General features: G+C 38.8%; 1 protein-coding gene across 1 annotated transcript in view; it reads left to right on the forward strand.

Annotated features, from left to right (window-relative positions):
• The window catches only part of LOC125262292 (CXADR-like membrane protein), an 86756-nt gene that overhangs the window by 57205 nt on the left and 7273 nt on the right, over positions 1–22278 (forward strand). The window contains exons 3-6 of the mRNA XM_048180965.1: positions 12739–12896; positions 14072–14270; positions 16413–16580; positions 21011–21133. Of these exons, the coding sequence (XP_048036922.1) occupies positions 12739–12896; positions 14072–14270; positions 16413–16580; positions 21011–21133 (648 nt within the window). The remainder of the gene's footprint in view (positions 1–12738; positions 12897–14071; positions 14271–16412; positions 16581–21010; positions 21134–22278) is intronic.

Here is a 22278-nt window from a genome sequence, read left to right on the forward strand (position 1 = left end):
AGCTTTTTAGAGCTTCAAAAACTTGGGAAGAGCCAGGAAATTATTTAATATAACTCAGATTGTGTTTGGTTGAATGAAGAAAGTCATATACACCTAGAATGACTTGAGGGTGAGTAAATTACGAGATCATTTTCAGTTTTGGGTGAAGTATTAAAATTATAAATAAATTAACTATAAATGAATTATTATTAACTCGACTCGGCATGTCGCTCCTGAATCTAATCAGACCAATTTTATGATTTTGGGGTAAACCGTTCAGGAGTTCTAAGCAAAAATAGCCATTTTTCATATCTCCGGAAGACTTGGTGGCACTATGCCGAAATCTACATATTTCCTCAGGTCATGCTTTTGATGATATGTACCAAGTTTGGTCTGAATATGATAAAGCATTGTGGAGATACAGCTTTGAGTCTATTTTCGTGAACTCTACATAAAATTCATATTTGAAAACAGTTTCATGAAGCAACTTGAATTCCATAACTTTTTGTCAGCATCATTTGAAGATGATGTGGTATAATTTTGGTGAAAATTGTACAAACCATCTAGGACACGAAAAAGTAGGATCAGGAAATCAGAGGAAAAAAAAGATTTTTGTTTCTAGCCCTTATGGTTCAAAAGTTATTAGCATAAACATGAATGAAAATTTGGACAGGTGATGGCGCTAGAGGGATTTATTTAGAAACTGAATTAGTGTGGTTAATGTTGGGACAGTTCTGTCCCAGTTCTGTGTGCCAAATTTCATAACTTTCCTGCAACCGTTTCTGCCATAGACCCCCAGAGTGGAAGAAACAGAAACAGAATAATAATAAGAAAGCCAACGATTACAATAGGTGCCTAATAGGTGCATCTGTGGCATTACCATACTATTATTGTTGTTATTTGCATAATTTGCAAACATTTCCATAATTTGCATTATTTCTTTAGTGAATCAGGTGCAATGCTGATAGTGTGTGCGCAAATAAATGGTTTTATTATTCATGAATTTGGTTTGAGGCAGTTAAAAGCAAATAAATATTTTCAAGCTAGTCCTCTGATTTCAGATTTAGCCACCTCTAAATATCACTGGCTAGTCACGTTACATCAACTGTCTAAGTGAGTGCCCTGGACCAAAATAAGCTGAACCAAATTTTATGCTAATATTTGAAGTGTTACTACATGTGACAACGGAAAGCCCAGGAATGATGCAGAGCCATGTTAATTTGGATTAAAAGAGAGTGCATGAAGCTTTTACTGTGTCAGGTAACCTACTGTAGCTTATACGGCAAAAGTTTGAATATAAAACTCAGTTCCTTGTGGTCCTTGTCACATTGTGTTCAGCATGCACTAACAGTTAGAATAACAGGCAGATGATCGTGTTGTTTTCTCTGCGTGTCACCAAGAGTGATTGACGCGTGCGGTGTTCAGCTGGAGATAATGAGCTTTTTCACATGGGTGTCATTGCCTGCTTGAACACCTCCAATTCAAATGAGATTCTCATCAGCCTCCAGTGGCCCAGCTGAAGACCAGAGAGGAGTCGAATCCCTGCCTCAAGAAGCATTTTGTTGTGCCCTCTTTTCTTTTTGTATACCAAGCACCCTGTGGATTGCATGGCAGTGTAGCGGGTACCAGGGCATCAGGTATGGCGTTCACGGGTGTTGATGCCACAAGCTGGAATCTCATCAGCAGCAGGAAGGGATTAGAGTATTCTTCCTGCCATCAAAGTGTTGCCTGCAGTCACTGGAAAGAATTGCTTGGGATTTAATGGGAAAGAAACATTCCTCACCTCACACCACATCCACACGCCAGAATATAGGCAAAATAGCATTTATGCTAAATATTTGATTGGGAAATATAGGTGAGCTCAACAAATAAGCTGATCTAGATCAGACTTTTTCCTGAGCCGAATGTCTCCCTGAGGTGATCACTGTGTGTCATGTCCGATGAATATCTCAAAGTCGTGAAAGAGAACTGAATTTAGGATCGGATGCTGTCTGAGAGTGGTGGCTTTCTTTTTCACAGTTTGGGCTTCAAAGAGTTTTTGTTTGAGGCTTATTGTGCTTAATATATAACTTTAGTTAGATATTTTATGATGAATGGATGCACTTTTTTTGGCTTCAAAATCAGGCCCCCCATTCACTGCCATTATACAACCCGTATTCTGGAAATGTTGGGACTTTTTTTAAATTTGAATAAAATGAAAACTAAAAGACTTACAAATCACATAAGCCAATATTTTATTCACAATAGAACATAGATAACATAACAAATGTTTAAACTGAGAAATTTTGCAATTTTATGCACAAAATGAGCTCATTTCAAATTTGATGCCTGCTACAGGTCTCAAAATAGTTGGGACGGGGTCATGTTTACCATGGTGTAGCATCTCCTCTTCTTTTCAAAACAGTGTGAAGATGTCTGGGCATCGAGGTTATGAGTTTCTGGAGTTTTGGTGTTAAAATTTGCTCCAATTCTTTCCTGACATAGGTTTCCAGCTGCTGAAGAGTTCGTGGTCATCTTTGACGTATTTTTCTCTATAGGTGAAAGATGTGGACTGCAGGCAGGCCAGTTCAGCACCTGGACTCTTCTACGATGAAGCCTCATATGCAGTATGAGGTTTTGCATTGTCCTGCTGAACTACACAATGCCTTCCCTGAAATAGATGTCATCTGGAGTGGAGCATATGTTGCTCTAAAACCTTTATATACCTTTCAGCATTTATAGTGCCTTCCAAAACATGCAAGCTGCCCATGCCGTATAAACTTACGCACCCCCATACCATCAGAGATGCTGGCTTTTGAACTGAATGCTGATAACACGCTGGAAGGTCTCCCTCCTCTGTAGGAGGGAGGATATGGCGTCCGTGATTTCCAACAAGAATGTCGAATTGGACTCGTCTGACCATAGAACACTTTTCCACTTTGAAACATTCCATTTTAAATGAGCCTTGGCCCACAGGACAAGACGGTGCTTCTGGACCATGTTTACATATGGCTTCCTTTTTGCATGATAGAGCTTTAGTTGGCATCTGCAGATGGCACAGCAGATTGTGTTTACCGACAGTGGTTTCTGGAAGTATTCCTGGGCCCATTTAGTAATGTCATTGACACAATCATGCCGATGATGCAGAATATGAAATAACACTAAATAACCAATGATTGTCGTCTGAGGGCCCGAAGACCACAGGCATCCAAAAAAGGTCTTTGGCCTTGTCCCTTACGCACAGAGATTTCTCCAGTTTCTCTGAATCTTTTGATGATGTTATGCACTGTAGATGATGAGATTTGCAAAGCCTTTGCAATCTGACGTTTAGGAACATTTGTTTTTTAAGAATTCTACAATCTTTTTATACATCCCTTTTATAGCTATTCATGTTACAGACCTGATATCAATTAACTTAATTAGTTGCTAGATGTTCTCCCAGCTTAATCTTTTCAAAATGTCTTGCTTTTTCAGCCATTTGTTGCCCCCGTGCCAACGTTTTTGAGACCTGTAGCAGGCATCAAATTTAGAATGAGCTCATTTAGTGGATAAAAGTGTAAAATTTCTCCCTTTAAACATTTGCTATGTTATCTATGTTCTATTGTGAATAAAATATTGGCTCATGTCATTTGAAAGTCTTTTAGTTTTCATTTTATTCAAATTTAAAAAACGTTCCAACGTTTCCGGAAATCAGGCTGTAAAGCATGGAAGAGCCAGGCTATTTTTAAATATGTCTCTGATTGTGTTAATCTGAAAGAAGATAATCATATACACCTTGGATGGCTTGAGGCTAAGTAAATCATGGGATAATTTTCATTTTTTGGTGACCATTTAAGTGCTGATCAAATCAATGTAAAAGGTAAAATCGGTGTTATCCAGCATCATTAGCTAGATTTGCTAGTAATACTCACCCTCAACATTGTTGATGAAACTTGAAATGTTTAATGTCCTTCTCCATGTTACTGGATGGTGTGACAGCTGACAGCCTCACAATGTGATGGACATCATTTACAGTAGGGCTGCACGATTTATTGCGATTAAACTGTATGCTATTTGGCAAAGGCAGTGATTATTTTATGCGCAGCTTGTCAAAGCCGTACGGCTCTGTAATCAGTAGTAAACACTTCACCATCTGAAAGCCAGAGGGCGCTCTTGCACAGAAACACCAAATATGCCCTGCCGTAGAAGTAGATAACACACATCATTCCAGGAAATCCCTATGGGCATCATACTATCGCTGTAGCTGAATACGTTGAAACGTTTTGATTGATTAAACTAATAAACTCACGACTGCCTTATTCTGTGTAAGAAGCCTCATCATCTCACTACAGGATGCCCAACTGTCGTTATGAAGTGAGTTTTGAGTAAAAACATGTTATTAAATGTTGCCTTTTGTTGGACAAGATGTTAATAAATGCCGTTTGATGCGTGTTGCTTTTTCAAATGTACATTATAAGCAACTCAAACTCGTAGTGCTTTCAGATGGATTAGCATTTGGAGCCATACTTCATTGATAAGCTGCGCATAAAAAATCCCAAATCACAGCCTTTGCAATTTTATAATCGCACAAAAAACGATTTCAATGTTATTTTCCATATTGTGCAATAAATCATGCTGCCCTAATTTACAGTAATCCTGGGAAGTTTTTGTAAGCAGCAACACAAAGTCATCTTCTCCTCAGTCATTTTGACAGCTCTAGGTAAGGAACAATGGTTTCGGTGCAGCACCGGATGTAAATATGTGCCCTGACGAAAAATGCAGAAGTGACCGTGCATAGAGGCCATTTAGAGAGAAATTAAACGTAATTCACAAGCGTACACGTATTGAACCATGGATGTTATACCGAATGGTTCAATGTTATATTGAGAATTGTGACATCACTAATTGATAGACACTTTGTTGTTGTCGCGATATATATTGTCATGCCGCCCAGCCCAAAATAAAGTTTAATTTGAAAAATCGTCAATCTTTCCAATCGGGCATCTTTCCAGTACCAAACCATTTTCAAACACTGCTCTATAATAGATGTGTTCTGAGGCTGTTTTCGTCTGGTGTTGTGTGGGAATGAGAGAGCAGAACCATGAACCTGCACTTGACCTGTCAGCGCTGGGCCAAAGAGCGCTTGTATTTACTGCTGCGTTTCTGGACACTTGGTGTAATGCAGCACCAATCTTTGTCTTTTTTATAGCTCAATAGACTCATCTGGGCAGCAGAGACATAAAATACAGCTTTAATGTGGAGCGTTTCACTCTAGGAAGATGTTCACATGAGACGCCAGACTTTCATGTGTGATATTAAACTTTTAAACGCCGGCGGAGAATAATATTTCAAGAGGATGTCCGAACCTTGACAGATAAATGCAGTGTAAATCGGCTTAAGATGAACCATGTGCTGTGCTGCACGGTAAAGCACATTTATCTGTATGTTCTTGCCTTTCTCCTTTCTCTCAACCCCCAAACACACTCAAGCAGGCACCATCAGAACAAACCCACCTCCCCCTCTTCCCGTTTGTGTGCATTTACAGTTTCCAGCAAAGCTGAGTGAGCACAACAACAGAAATACAAAGTGCCTTCTCTCATTCTTTCACTTTTCACCTCTGTCTTTGCTGAATCAAAAGACTGGCCTCATCACTCCAGACTCTACTGTAATGTTAAAGAGGAAAGAATAACTAGATTTTTGTATTTTCTGAAGAAAATGTGATTGGCATGCTGTTCCAAACCTGTTCACTGAAGAAAAAGAAAAAAAAAATGGTGTAGTATTTACTTTTTTAATTTGTTGGATTTAACTTTTACTGACTTTACTGTAAATTTCTCAAATAATTACGAAGAAACAAAGTAACACATTAAATGTGAAATTCAAAAAACAATGTTTTACAAAGTATGACTTTCTTCTGTTTCTTCTTTTATTTTTTTGGTCCATACAATGAAAGTCAATGAGGTTCAATGTTGTTTGGACCCAAATGTTCATCAATATATTTAATTTTGAGTTCTGCAGAAGAACTCATACAGGTTTGGAAGGACATGATGGTGAGTAAATGTTGACTGAATTTTCATTTTTGCGTGAACTACCCCTTTTAAGGGTGGAATATCTTTTGAGTATACAACTAGCAGCATTGCAGCATATGAAATAACACTAAATAACCAATGAAACTACAAAACATAGTTTATATAGCTGAAACTTGAATCAATGAACAGAAGCAAATCAGTGAATCATTTCATGAACCGTCTTAGCCAAATGACTCACTAAAATGAATCTGACATCTCAGCCTCATACAAGGGAGAAGAAACATTGAGGTTTGATTTTGCTCAACTGTAGAGCTGTAGGAATTAATTACTGATGTAGTACAGCAAAATGAAACTTGATGGAATAAAATAGCTGTGGCACAAATGGTGTGGGACAAGTTACTCACTGTACTTAGGATTAGAGGTTTGTTTGAATCCCTAACCCTTATTATAGCAATACAAGCACCATCCTTTTATGCTTTTTTACACTTTCTTTAGTGTGTAATGTTGCTGTTTGAGCATGAAAAGGGAGTTATTCTCTATATCAGTGCTCACTGTTTCTGAATTCCCTGAAAAGCTTTGATTGTAGTCTTGAGTTTTGTTCCAGGAATGTGCATGTCACAATATCTCTCATTAAAACAATTCCAGCCCATATGGGCATATGCAAAAAAAAAAACAACAACAACAAAAAACAACAGCCTGGTTGAGTTGGTTATGGTAAGGGGCGTAATATTCCCAAAACATGCTCGAAGCGGTTGACCAATCACAACACACTGGTCCAGCCAACCAATCAGATCACATTGCGCTTTTCAAAAGGAGGGGCTTCATAGAGACAGGAATTAAAACAGGGGTGCGTTTCCCATACAACGACATAACTCGCTCCTTAACTACCATAGTATGATGCACCATTGAAGAAATCAAGTAGCTAGTCATGACTGTTTCCTGAAACCATATTGTCGCAAATTTGTCATTCAGCCATGTTGGTTAACGATGTCACGCGGGTGGTGGAGTAATAACTTATTTTAATTAATCCGTTTGAGATTGAATTAATGGCACATTTTTCTGCTATCCACCTTATTCCTGACTAGCCTACTGCATTTCGAATTATGGGTTGCACTTCCAGTTTGGGGAACTTCCATTTAAAAACGAATCGTTTCAAATCATAGGGTTGCCCTACAAATAAAGCTTATCCGTCAGTAGGACTGAATGAGCTGTCAATTTTTCTTTCATGTTTTATTTACAGACATCATGAGAATAACGTTACGCTTGGTATTTTAACATAACATGTTATAACAAGAATATTTATGGCAAAAACTCTTCAGTCGCTGCTTTCTATCATCGTTATTATTTTCTTTTGTCCCTTTGCATACCGCTGTAATAGTATGAAAAAGGATAACATATGCTGCACATTTGTGGTCTGTTCTCTCGATATAATTTATGATATATCCCATTAATAATTCACTGGAATGCACGAAGAATCTCTTGTTTTACACCTCAATTCTCACGTCTCTTTCCAGGTTTGTTTTCACAGGTAAATACAGTTTATTATCTGTAAAAATGATGGAAATCACTTTGAAATAGTATCACGCAATGCTTAAGTTCATGAACATTTTTTATTAAGGCAACGTATATTACATATACAGATATATATTACTACAGTGATATTTAACCCTTCCGTTATTGCTGTGGAAAGAATTGTGCTTTTTCATGGTCTGTTGGAAGTACCTTGTTGATGCTTTTACACTTTTGAATGTCCTTTTAATGTTCGTTGGTTGAAGGGTGAGTAGAATAATGTCATCTCATTGTACCCCGTTAAAAAAAAAAACGTATTTTTGTGTTCATAGAGCGAGCCTTTCACTGACTGTTTACAGCCTAACGGAAGTTAGACCCATAATTCGCGCAAAGCGTCATGGGGCTTAGGAATATGGTGGATAAATTACGGACATGGCATCTGAGGACTAATTATCAGGTTATTTTGCTTTATTTCCCGTTTCAGTCATAGGTTCATTCTTGCGCAGTAGAGCACGTACGCACATGTAAAAAAACAGCACTTTAAATCGCTTGACAAACTTAAATTACAAAGATGAAATTTAAATTAAATATGTATTTGAAATAAAATAAATATATAGTACTGAATGTCAGCTTGCTTATTTTGCTCAAGATAAGGATTATTAAAATGACATGTAATGCAAACAAGAAACTATGCTTCTAACCGCAGGTTGAGAGCTGTCGTTCCAGCTTTTGCGAATGTTTGTTGGAACTATGGTTTTGGGAAACGCAGACTCTTTGAACTATGCTGATAACAACAGAACTTGCAACCATAGTTGGCTAATGATGCTTTTGGGAAACTCACCCAAGAGTGTTACTGACAGACTGGGAAGAGAGGTGCTGCAACAATGTAAAATGTGTGATTTTGTTTTAAAAAGTCAAGCATGAAAATCTGTTTTAGTAGACCCAAAATCAAGACTTTGAAAAAAGACTTAATAGGTCCCCTTTAATTAGATCTTATCTGCAAGATCTTACCCTCTTCTTGCTGGAAGTGTGGAGGTTGCTATTGGGTGGTAGATCACAACTCTTTCCTGTGGCGAAGCCCAAGTGCCATGTAAAGATAGGGAAGGCTATGTACCATGTCTTTGGACAGTTTGAAGGATATGGATGTGATGTGTGCTATTGGCTGCTCTATAATAAGATTGCTGTGATCTGTGGGGAGGAGAATTTACTGGAGCACAACTCCCCCTAGGGCATCTTCATAGAAATCTGCTTTTCCACCAGCTTTTGGTGCATCTCAGCCAAGCTGCTTGGTTCCTATTGTTAATGAGCCGCTCTTTCACTCTCTTTCCCCCCAGCCTGAGCCACCGTGTGCCAAAAGGGGCTAGAAAATCTCAAGCTGCAGCTGATGGCAGAACAGGAGAGGCAGAACATGAGAGATGAACACTCAGCCTTTCTCGCTCTGCAGGCATTAACATGGCCATTTCATCCAAGCCTTTTCCAGCTGAGAACTTAACATGACCTGGTCCACAGGCTCCTTCCTTACGGTTTAAAAATAGTCGCATGGATGTGTGCTTCAAAGCTTTTAAACTGGTTTAGTACGTCTGGAGAAATGCTTCTTTATGTGTGTTTCCCAAATGCTTTTGTACACCACTGAGCATGCGCACTCTGTTAAAGTGACTCATGATTGGTTGACATGACTATCTTGAACCAGCCTGAGACTATTTTCAGAATGGATTACTTAGGCCGCATGTCCACCAAAGTGTTTTAGCCAGCCGAAAATGCTAGACACGCTAGCTGGAGGCGCTTGAGAGCGTTCTGGCAGAGCAATGCTTTTCTTGCTATGATACGGAATATCCGCGGTAGTGTCACTAGTATCTCATTTCACTGTTTCTGTATTGTTTCTATATAAAAATGTTGATACAATGTAAAGTATTTTGTCTGGCTCTTGGTTTAAATTATTTTGTTCCATTTTTATGCTTGTTGTCATCTGTTGATGTTTTACAAGCAGAATGTGGCGGTTGGTCGGTGTTGTATTTGTCCCGCCCCTCCTCCACTGTGATTGGACAGCTGGGTAAAGCAGCACTTTATTTTAAAACCTTTGTAAATTACATATCATTCTCTTAATCTTAACTTCGAGGCAGCGAATGCCAGATCTCTATGAATTTACTGTTTCAAAGACGGATTTCCACGACACCGCGAGGCCATGCGGATTAGGATTTATCTGATCTTATCGTTTCCTTTGAAGAACAACCTGATCATTTGTAGTGTGTCCCATATTAAAGCTGCTGCCTGCAGAATTCACCTGCTTCCATCAGAACCCAGTTTTGCTGGCCTGCATTTTAACCCATTTAATACCAAGATAGACACTTTTGCTGAATAAACAGCCAAAAAAGTCTCTTTGATGGTCTTAAAATATCAGATGGTACGACGTCATCCCATATTAAGAGGAGAAAATGAAATGTTCCACTTGCATAGTTCAGATAATTAACAGTATTTTGATTTTAATTAAGGTAAAGTGTTTTAATGAGACCAGACTCTATATTTTTAGATTTCGAATTTGATATATATTTTTGGTAATTATAGTGATAATACTTGAGATATAAAAGATACATTTAGCTATGACGTTGAGTACATCCTGTCAAAGTAGTAATTTATGCTTTTTATGAAGCTTTACAGCTTTACAGTCATTTTTTCCTTTTTCCAGTCCAACATCCATGACCATTATGGTATGATTCTTTTCTTTTTTAAGATATGGCACTTTGAATATGTTTGAAATGTCATGCAACATTCTTCTTCTTTTTTTTAAAGAAAATAGTATGCTGTATGTATGTATATTTTAAATACCCAGTTGTCAAGATTTCTACTAGATTTGTCAAATACTGAATGCAATGGTTTAACCTTCTATTTCTAGTGTGACAAATGAACCAGTAGCGATATGAACCGCCTCCTTAACTATTATTTGATTAGTCTGCCAAAAGTGAAGACATTTACCCCAAAACTGAATTAAAAATGTGAAATAAATGTATTTAAAACATTCACTCTCTCTGTCTTTATAAAGCAGTACACAGTGTGCTCAATTCTGATCATTGCCCAAAGCAAAGATATTTGATGATATGTCTCACATTATCAGGATTATTCAAGCATAAGGGTGTTGCATATGGCTGAGGTATAGAGTTGTCTGGTTGTCATCTGGCTGTTCGGGCATTATTTCTGCAATCAGAATGCATGCTGGGAATTAATTAGCTTGGCCTTCATTTAGCTGCCTCCCTGTGTTACTGTAGAGAAGTTCAAACGCAAATGGTGTTAAAGTATAGTAGCATCGCTGTGGGACGTCCACTCTCTGCATTTTATCACTTGATGAGCGGAAAATGTATCGTGATGGGAAACGCTGGGAGGCTGTGATGGTTTAGAATGGAGGAAATTGGGGTTTTAGCACAGATTAGCACAGATTCCATATGCCCACAAATCAGTATTTGAGACAAAATTTGACCGTGTTCGTTCATTTGGCTAGAGGAGAACTTGGTTTTTCATTTAGCGCATCTCCTTCCATGTGCTTCTCATCCGTGTTGGGCTTGTGCACGCATGCCTCTTTGATGCAGCATACAGCGGTGTTGTGCACTTTAACCAGTTGATAGGAAAAGTATTTTTAAAATGCATTAAAAATAATTCATAATAATTAGTCACGGAATTTTGAAGTGCCCACGATAACAATTTTGTGCATGTTCATTATCGTATACCGGCACATGTCTAATTGGATGAGAACAAAACTTGAAGTGGATTGAGCTGGATGATGACTCCACTGTTTTCTGCAGAGCTGCTTTATAGCTGAATCGACATCGTTTCATAATTGATGAATTCTGCAACATCAACAGTGTTACTGAACTGAATCAACATTGAACTAAACTGAGCTGAATAACGACATTATTGTCGTCTGTAGAGCTGCTTTTATAGCTGAATCGAACTCATTTCATAATTGATGAACTTTACAGTTATTGAACTGAACTGATTGAGCTGAATAATGACACTATGGTCTTTGTAGAGCTTTGTGTTGAATTTGTCTCATATTTGGTGAAATTTATGTTATTTTCCTGTTTATTACTGTGAAGCTGCTTTAAAGGATTAGTTCACTTCAGAATTAAAATTCCCTTAGAATTTACTCACCTCCATGTCATCCAAGATGTTTATGTCTTTCTTTCTTCAGTCGAAAAGAAATTATGGTTTTTGAGGAACACATCCAGGATTTTTCTCCATATAATGGACTTCACTGGGGTACAAGGGGTTGAAGGTCCAAATTGCAGTTTCAGTGCAGCTTCAAAGGACTCTACACGATCTCAGATGAGGAATAAGTGTCTTGTCTAGTGAAACGATCAGTCATTTTCTAAAAAAAATTATATATTTTTTTAACAACAAATGCTCGTCTTACACTGCTCTGCGATACGCCACGCGTTACGTAATATCATTGGAAAGGTCACGCGTGATGTAGGCGGAAGTACCGATCCAGTGTATACAAAGTGAACGTGCAAAGACTAAGTCAAACGCCACAGAATTCGCTAGACAAACAATTAATAATTAACAATGAACACCATTTCACTAGATAAGACCCTTATTCCTCATCTGGGATCGTGTAGAGGTGCACTGAAACTGCAATTTGGACCTTCAACCCCTTGTACCCCAGTGAAGTCCACTATATGGAGAAAAATCCTGGAATGTTTTCCTCAAAAACCTTAATTTCTTTTTGACCGAAGAAAGAAAGACAAACATCTTGGATGACATGGGGGTGAGTAAATTATCAGGAAATTTTAATTTAGAAGTGAACTAATCCTTTAAATAAAAAAATGTAACTTGACTTAAAAGAAAAAATGCTTCAACCTCAATAAATTCAGAAGCACGGCCTTCTTCATCTCCAGCAATCGCTAATAGTCCATTCCCTCCCTTGCGTTATTGAGATGATTTCCTATTCAGTGTGAAAAGTGGCCGCTTAGCTGTTAAACCATTGTCCAATTCCAGGAATTTATCTGAGAATATAACAGTGATTGTCTCCATGGAGCCTCTGGCCTCTAGCCTGAATCATCTCCTCTGTACTCTGGATGAAAGCCGTGCCGCTGCGCCCGTGCGTGTGAGCGCAGTGGATCAGTCGCATGATATCCCTGATGCCCCTCGCTAAAACCCCCAGTCTACCTCTGCATCCTGCAGTAAAGCCAACTAAAGCCCTTCCGTTCTATAACTTCTCCCTGGCATCGGGCCTTAACGCTTCCTCCTCTCTCTCTTTGTCTCTCTCTCTCCACAGTATTGCTGAGTGTGCTTCAGGCAAATGGCCAGACGGAGATGAAGAGGGTGGTCGGAGACAATGCCACACTGCCTTGCCACCATCAACTGTGGCAAGCCGACATCTCCCTGCTGGACATTGAATGGATGCTGCATAAATCCAGCTCCCGGCAGACAGTGGTGAGTGTGTGCGTCTGATCTCCCGCCACTGCGACATTGCGCTGCTGATGCTGGCCTTCGCTGTTCGCCACGGTGCCTGATCTGCAGTGCAGTGCTTTTTTGCTGCGATGATGGGAAGGGTTGTCTTTCTGTAAACTGCACCATCAACTGGTGCTGCAATCAGAACTGTAAAAACTGCTCGCTTTTAATATGTCACTGGTTTGCCTCGTATCACCCCCAACAATTACTTTTATGACCTAATGATGTGGAATTGGCCCGAGGACAAGTTTTACATTTTAATCTGGCCATGGCTCTAGCTGCTCCCTGAGGTCCTTCCTGACACAATATATCTGACAAGAAGGGGCCAAACCTTTTGCCGATTGAACTTCCTGCCAGTGACGAATCATTTCAGAGCTATTTTTCTAAATGGCATGTAGCCCTTTAAAGGGATAGATCACCCAAAAATGAAAATTTTGTCATCATTTAATCACCTTCATGTTGTTCCAAAGTTTCTTCTGTTGAACACAAAAGAATATATTTTAAAGAATGTTGACGGTAGCCATTGACTTAAATAGTCCATGTGACTACAGTGGTTCAACCTTAACGTTATGGAATGACGTGAATACTTTTTGTGTGCAAAAACAAAGCAAAAATCACGTCAGACGTGACGTCGCTGCCTATGTGTGGTTCAGAAACCCACGGATTTCATCAAAAATAACTTAATTTGTGTTCTGAAGATGAACGAAGGTCTTACTGGTTTAGAACAACATGAGGGCGAGTACAGAAATTTCATTTTTGGGTGAACTAACCCTTTAATCCAACCCAATACCTAAACTTAACAACTACCTTACTAAGTATTAATAAGCAGTAATTTGGAGTTTATTGAGGCAAAAGTCGTAGTCAATAGATAATAGTGAGAATTAGACCCTGATCTAAAGTGTGACCATTTTATCAGTGAAAAGTGCAGCAGAATAGCTTTAGCACTCCTTCACAAAATGAAGTTGAGTATCAGGGACACCGAAAGACAAATATAACCAAGTGAACAAAGGCCTGATTCACAGTGACATCAGAGTTTAGCAGACTCCTACTGCAGGCGTGACTCAACCCTCACTGGATTTCGCCTGTAGCTCATAGAGTTTCAAAAGCTTAATCAAAGCAGTGTTTATTAATTCGCTGAATGTTTCCTCTCTCACTAGTTGATCACGTACTTTGGGGGTCGGATCTACGCCCCCAACGAGAGCGAAGATGGGCGGCTGTCCCTAGCGGGCGACTATCTGAAGGGTGATGCTTCGCTCATGATCAGTGACCTCTCGCTCACCGACTCCGGAGAATACATCTGCAAGGTCAAGAACGGCGGGAAGTACTACTGGAACACAGTCAAACTCATCGTGCTCTGTGAGTCTTTGGCCCTGCGGCTTGGCTTTAATTAACTCCCCTTGTAGGCCTGGGGAACGATAAAGACATGACAGATGCTTATGTCATGGAGTAAGGGGTACAAAAATAGCACCAGGATGTTGTCACTGGGCATAGTGCGCCAGTTGTGCCTCAATCTTGGCGTGAAATGACATTCGGCGACTGTGTGACTATAAGAACGACACGTTATGCATGACAGCATGGAAGAAAAAAACATGTACATATCTACATAATTTATAGGACACACTATTGTTGAACTTCCAATACACATAAATCAGTCTTAGTTACTCATTCAACATGTATTATTATGAGGACGTGTTGAATAAACACTTCTTCCTGCATAGAAACATTATATGTCTGTTTTCCCCCAATGTTTCTTTCTATACTCCCTCATTCCATTTTAACTGCTTCGCCAGCTGTATGAAGACATTTAAGAGCGCCACAAATTTACACATGCATTTGTACAAATGATCCGTAGCTTTCAAACGACACGTTCGATTCCGAGGGGCAAACATTAGCATTTGTCTTGTTCAACACAAAGATAATGGCTTGGCAAAGGATGCAACTGCAGCTTACTCTATGCGCAGTAAGTGATCCTGACAGAGTCTGGAGATGGAGGGGACCTGCATCCCACTCAGCGGCTGTAATTGCATCCCCCCCCGCGAGTGCCGGGGCAGAATTGTCCTGGCTCAGCAGATAGAGGCGGCAGGAGCAGATGCTGATGGCCGGGTGGGCAGGGGTGGGCAGGGGCGGGCAGGAGCGGGGGGTCGAGGACCGAATGGTGAACGGGTTGTTTTACAGATTCATGTTATAGAGCTCGCTGGCATCACGCTGAGTTTTAAAAGGTTCATGATGTGAGGAAAAACAGATCTAAATGGGAAATGATGCAAAAAGGGTAAAAGTGCATGTGTGAGTGTACAGATCTGGTTTTACTTACATACATTAAACTGCTCGTCCCAAAATTAGTTTTACTGTTTTTAATATTTAAACTTTTTAAAAGTGTTTCAGCTTTTTAGCACAAGATTTGTTATACATATTATATTATGATATTATGATTTTTTAAATTATTTATTAATTAATCAACTGAATTACAAAGCAAATAATCAACTGAAGATGTCTAGATGGAATATCTTTTATTTGTAAAATATTTATTTAACTCGATTATCCAAAGATATGCATTACTACCTGGTTATTTAATATATAAGCCAATGATTTGTTGAATTTTCAGCTAAAACACATATATTATGATATTAAATTCAGAGGATTTTCTGAAAAGAAAAAAAATGCATCACTATGTGGTTATTTAAAGGGACAGTTCACCCAAAGATGAAAATTCTGTCATCATTTACTCACTCTCATGTTGTTCCAAACCCACAAGACAAGATATTATAAATGAAATCTGAGTGGTTTAGTCCAAATTTTCTGAAGAGACTCAATCACTTTATATGATGAACAGATTTAATTTAGGCTTTTATTCACATATAAACATTGATCAGAGAACATAAACAGAAGCTTAACCAAACTGAACTCAAACGTGCTGCGCAACACACAAGAATGAACCTCATTGGTTCTCGTACTGTACGTCAAACCACCAGCAAACCACAACTGTGTGAGTTGATCGATGTTTATATGTGAATAAAAGCCTAAATTCAATATGTTCAGCATATAAAGCAATCGTGTCTCTTCTGAATATTTTGACTAAACCACTCAATTCTTATGGATTACTTTTGCGATCTTTTTATGAACTTTTTGAAGCGTCAAAGTGTCAGTTGCGTAGCGTTCCATGGAGGAACAGAAATCTCTCAGATTTCATTAAAAAAGATCTTCATTTGTGTTGCAAAAGAGAGAACGAAAGTCTTACGGGTTTGGAACAACATGAGGTGTTAGTAATTAATGACAGAATTTTCATTTTTGGTGAACTAACCCAATAACATATAGGGGCATTTTTTGTAAAATTTCTAGCTAAAATACCTGTATTGTGATATAAAATTCATTGGATTATCAAAAACTGTTATATATTAACAAATTCTTTGCTAAAATACCTATATAACAATATAAGATAACTCATACCATGATGTAATGTTTACCTTACCATGTGTGTTTTGTCTGTTTTGCAACATGCAGTGAAGCCGTCCAAGCCACGCTGTTGGATGGAGGGTCGTCTGCTAGAAGGAAGTGATGTCAGACTGAGCTGCAAGTCCACAGATGGTTCTGACCCGATCAGCTACAAATGGGAGAGAGTCTTGGACAAGGGGAAATATGTTGGCAAGCTCCCACCTCTGGCCCTCATAGGTGAGCTCTTTGAAAAATAATAGCATTTTATTGTTTATGTCTTTAAAGATGAAGTATGGAGTTTCTGCAACACTAGTGGCACCTAGCAGAATTACAAAAATACAGCACATTTTGCAAAAGCCCCTGCCACCCCCAACTCAAATATCACAAATACAGCTCATAAGGTTGCTTGTGAAGGCATGTCTCAACTGGTAAAAGTAGGCTACTTTCAATAATAGGTCCAACATATTAGGACTACTTTTAGCTGTGTTGCTATGTGTCATGAGTAACTGGTCCTTCTCGAGTGGGATTCGAACTGGCGTCTCTGGCATGGGAGGCAGGAGCGCTAACAAGGACTGCAGTCTCTAGCACGCATCTTAAGGCCAGGGGAGTGAGGTTTACATGCACAGCTATTACTAGCCCCCCTATACCTCATTCCCATCCGGGTCACAGAATCAAATGTAACTGGTCCTACTCGACCCGCTTCTAGCAGGATTCGAACCGGTGTCTCTGGCACGGGAGGCGGGCACGCTAACAAGGATGTTAAAGACCGCAGTCTCTAGCATCAGTCGCTATCGCACATCTTGAGGCCAGGGGAGAGAGGTTTACATGCACAGCTCTTATTAGCTTGCCTTCACTACACATAATGTTGTATTGTAGCGTGTTGTATCACAATGCCCTGATAGTGTTCATGACCTGTTTAATCTTTGAAGACTCCTGTACCCAAAGCTGAATGTCTTTTCCACTATAACATGTCAGTCATGGTGGTCCCACAGTGGCTAAACACCCTCTGGCTCCGCCTGCTACAGTATCCACGCCCCAAACTCTTGCTATAGGTTGAACTGGAAAGAGACTGACAGATCTGAGCAGACTGCTCCCAGTGTTTAGATGGTACCTGGGGGCCTCAGTGTTTACACTTTTGGGTGAGATACAGTGCCCTCCACAATTATTGGCACCCTTAGTAATTATGAGCAAAAGCAGCTGTGAAAATAAATCTGCATTGTTTATCCTTTTGATCTTTCATTCGAAAAATTCACAAAATTATAACCTTTTATTTAAGGAAAATAATTGAAAGTGGGGGGAAACTCACATTATGAAATAAATGTTTTTCTCCAAAACACGTTGGCCACAATTATTGGCACCCTTTTATTCAAAACTTTTTGCAACCTCCTTTTGCCAAGATAACAGCTCTGAGTCTTCACCTATAATGCCTGATGAGTTTGGAGAACACCTGACAAGAGATCAGAGACCATTCCTTCATGCAGAATCTCTCCAGATCCTTCAGATTCCAGCTCCATGATGGTGCTTCTTCTCTTCAGTTCACTCCACTCATTTTCTTTAGGGTTCAGGTCAGGGGACTGAGATGGCCTTGGCAGAATCTGCTCAGTGACCCATTTTTGTGTTGGTTTTGATGTTTGTTTTGGATCATTGTCCTGATGGAAGATCCAACCATGGCCCATTATTGGATTTCTAGCAGAAGCGGTCAGGTTTTGATTTTTTATCTGTTGGTATTTGATAGGATCCATGATACCATGAATCTGAGCAAGATGTCCAGGATCTCCAGCAGAAAAATAGACCCACAACATTAAAGATCCAGCAGTATATTTAACCGTGGGCATGGGGTACTTTTTACCCCTGTGTGCACCAAACCCATCTGGTGGGTTTGCTGCCAAAAAGCTCCTTTTTTAGTTTGAATGATTAAGGAAATAAGGAATGTGTTTCCTCATGTTTGTACTCCTGTGGAACAGGAAGTCATGGCTGGACAATTTCATGTTCATGATCACCCTGGTGTGCTAAAAAATGTAAATATGAATGGGAATATACTTCAGAGATATTTTACTCATAAGAATTTCTAGGGGTGCCAATAATTGTGGCCAACATGTATCGGAGAAAACATTTATTTCATAATGTGAGTTTCCCCCCACTTTCAACTGTTTTCCTTCAATGAAAGGTTAGAATTTTGTGAATTTTTTGAATGAAAGATCAAAAGGATAAACAATGCAGATTTATTTTCACAGCCGCCTTTGCTCATAATTACTAAGGGTGCCAATAATTGTGGAGGGCACTGTAAACCTATGAATGGCATACTAATAGTAAACAATAGAACAATAAACTGGGTTAAAAGAATGTATTTTTTTCCAGATTGGGTGGAGAGAGGGGGGCAGGATTGGCAAAGGACCTTGAGACAGGAAACGAACTCGGGAACTCATTTGCGTCATATGTCGGCACACTAACCACTAGGCTATCGACGCCGACACAAGAATGTATTTTAAAATAAAATATTCTTACATACTTCATCTTTGAGCAAAATGAAACTTTAATAGTGATAATTATTACTAATAATTATGGAGAGAATCTGCCATTTTTAGAGAATGTGATGTAGGTGAAGATGATCTTCTGACTGTAACCTGTTGCTCAGGTTTTTAAACGCTAAACTGACTCGCTCTGCTCCGACCCCTTCAATACTGCTTTTGCGAGAAGAAAGAAAATGCAGCGTTAAGTTTATCTTCCAAGCGTGGCGAGTAAATCATGTGGACACCTCCTCTCTGGAGGAGCAGAAAATAGATGAAGACACTACAGGGCCAATTTAACACCGCAAGCATTCTCAAATTAAATTTACATCAATTCCATCAGCACTTTTTACCCCACATGCTTCACTACCTCCTCAATTAGCCCCTCTTATGAGATCGGATAGGAGATGTGACGTATGTGTAATGTAATGCGTTCTCTACCCTTCATCAGCCTTTATGGAGAATTGTGCAGAGCATGCTCTGTTCATTCAACTGAACACTTTCAGTGGTTGTTTCATGTCAGAAATGAGGTTTCAATGAAATCAACACTAACCAGAGATTACAAGTGTTTAGGTTTAGTACTTGAAGCTCGAAGTGTGACACCGTGTCCTAATCCGGCCCAGTGTGATAAAGCGACAAGTAATAAGTCTTGTCTATGTCCTAATCAGCCATATAAAGCAACATTTTGTTTAATGCTTGGTTTTTATCTGTTGTGTCACTCACAGTGTGATAGTGATGCTTGAGTCATGACACAATCACAGCTAATTAGAACATATTTGATATTTCATATACAGCTACACTACCGTTCAAATGTTTCGAGTCAGTAGGATTTTTTTTTTTTTTTTAAATAAATTAATACTTTTATTCAGCAAGGATACATTAAATTGATCAAAAAGGTTTTTACATTGTTAAAAAAATCTAATATTTCAAACAATTGCTGTTGTTTTGATATTTCTATTGATCAAAGAATCCTGAACAAAAAAATGTGTCATGAGCTGTGTTCGAAATCGAACTCTGCCACTGAAACTAGCATGTATATAATTTAATAATCAGTTAAAAAATAATTTATACCTGTATGATATTATGCTGTGGCCACATTGGACCAGCGGTTTGGAAAAATAGTTGCGGTCGCCATCTTCTGGCAAGACGTGGGAATTCATTCTGCGCAACCCTCACAATGCATTATGGTTATTCTCTAGCCATTGAGTGTACACTCATTATTGTGGTGCATTATGGGATTGAAAGAGTGCACTCGATGGTTTTGGACACCACTACAAATGGCTGTTCCCTCAAATAATGTTTATTTAAGGGTAAAGGGGGCGATTTCAGACACAGCCATGGTTTTAAAAAAAATATTAAGCAGCACACCTGTTTTCAACATTGATAATAATAAGAAATGTTTCTTGAGCAATGTGACGTGGCTTCTTTAGTAACAACGAGGGAGCATTGGATCCCAATGCAGTAGACACATTTATTTAAACAAAACAACAAAAGTAAATCCAGACAGAAAACAGGATATTCCAGACATGGGAGAAACAAAACTAAAACAAATGTGCACATAACATCCATTAAGGACAACACCAGACAAAGAACAAGAGACACACTGGGTATAAATACACAAGATAACAAGACTGGCAAAAGAAACAGGTGTGTGTAATGAGTTGCTGTTATGGTGACTAACAAGGGTAACTTTGGAAACAAACGAGAGCGAATGGAAACAAAGGAAACAGGAACTAATCGCAGGAAGTAAAACAGCAGAAACACTAGGAAGAACAATACACTTTAAAATAAGAATCCTTAAACACAAGACAGGGGAACACGAGACAGGAATCGAAACAGTAACAAGCACCAAATCAGCATATTAGAATAATTTCTAAAGGATCATGTGACCCTGAAGACTGGAGTAATGGAGAAAATTAAGCTTTGCATGACATGAATAAATTACATTTTAAAAATTATATTAAAATAGAAAAGTGCATCAAATAAATGCAGCCTTGGTGACCCTAAGTGCGGGGCTACCCAGCAGCCAACAAATGAATGTGAGATTATTGTGGAAGAAATAAGATTTATTGCTTATGTCATGTGTCTGGTTGGTTGGATGCAGTGCAATACTGTGTAAACTATTAACATATCAAAGTAACTTTGTGTTTTTGTCTAAAGATCTGAAGAACCCTGAGATTGTTACGCTGAAAAATCTGACGAGGGAAAGTGCGGGTGTCTATAAATGCACCGCCAGCAATGATGTCGGAGAAGAAAACTGCACTTTAGAGGTCAAAGTTCACTGTAAGTATCTGTGTGTGTATGGATACATTAAGAATGGCATATTAGCATACATCTTACTGCATACTGTGCCAACTTCCTACTGTTTTCTAAAAATAGTGCATAGTATGCATTGATAAATGCTTTAAACAGTAGTATGCTACACTGTTAGCACATTACCTCACCGTGCTTCATGTTTAATTTAGCGAGTGACATCCAGTTATCCATTACCTTGAAAATAAATATGAAAATTGCATTTTTAAGCTAATTTGTCAAAACAATGTTAACTTTTGGCTGTCTGTTAAAAAAAAAAAGCCAAGAAGGAGATGTCACCAATTTTCTACTGCTTTGTTTGTCAAACTGAAAATTTGCATATTATGAACAGTATACATGCTGCATGACACAATGTAGTATGAGTTGTATTTTGTAGTTATTTTGAACTTGACCAGTGTTTCTGTTTGATAGATACAAAGGTTTATGCAAACCATAAATTCCTATTCCTAGCCCTTTTTTTTGTTTTGCTTTGCTGTTTTCTTCTTGCTTCCAACACATAATTGAATTACTGTCAGCACAAGTCATTGCTGTATCGCAACCCACAGTATTTTTGTGAAAATGGCGGTGAGATCCTGACCAATTCTGCTATGCAGTGCGATCTTTCAGCACTATTTAACATCCAAATAAAGAAATTGTCCTTTTTTTTTAACACAGTGTTCATTGGTTTAATTCCTTCCTCCAAACCTTTCTCAAACCGCTCTGCTGCATAATTAAATATCAGATGATGGAATTAGAAGAAATAATTAATTATGAGGTGGAAAGAAAAAAATGTATTCATGCAAAAAATGGCATATTATTAAAGTAAGGAGCGTAGTGAGTGTGGTAGGTTGATTAATGCTGTGCTGTTTGCTGGAGTATTCTCATGGTGAGTTACAATCCTTCAGGTATCTGCAATGCAGAGGGGGCTGCTTGTTACGGGCTGTTTGTTGGTCTATTCTGAGCATGAAAACTTTGTTTTATGTGTCTTTTAAAAGAATGTAGAGGGTTTTCCTTATTGCAGTAGTGTGTAGTGAGTGTTTAAACAGTTTTATGCCCTTCTGGGCTGTATGTGTGTGAATAGAATAGAATAGAATAGAATAGAATGTTGTGGGTGGTTGCTAGGATGTTTCTTTGCA

This window comes from Megalobrama amblycephala, linkage group LG2 (assembly GCF_018812025.1).
Source record: "Megalobrama amblycephala isolate DHTTF-2021 linkage group LG2, ASM1881202v1, whole genome shotgun sequence".
NCBI classification, from domain to species: domain Eukaryota; kingdom Metazoa; phylum Chordata; class Actinopteri; order Cypriniformes; family Xenocyprididae; genus Megalobrama; species Megalobrama amblycephala.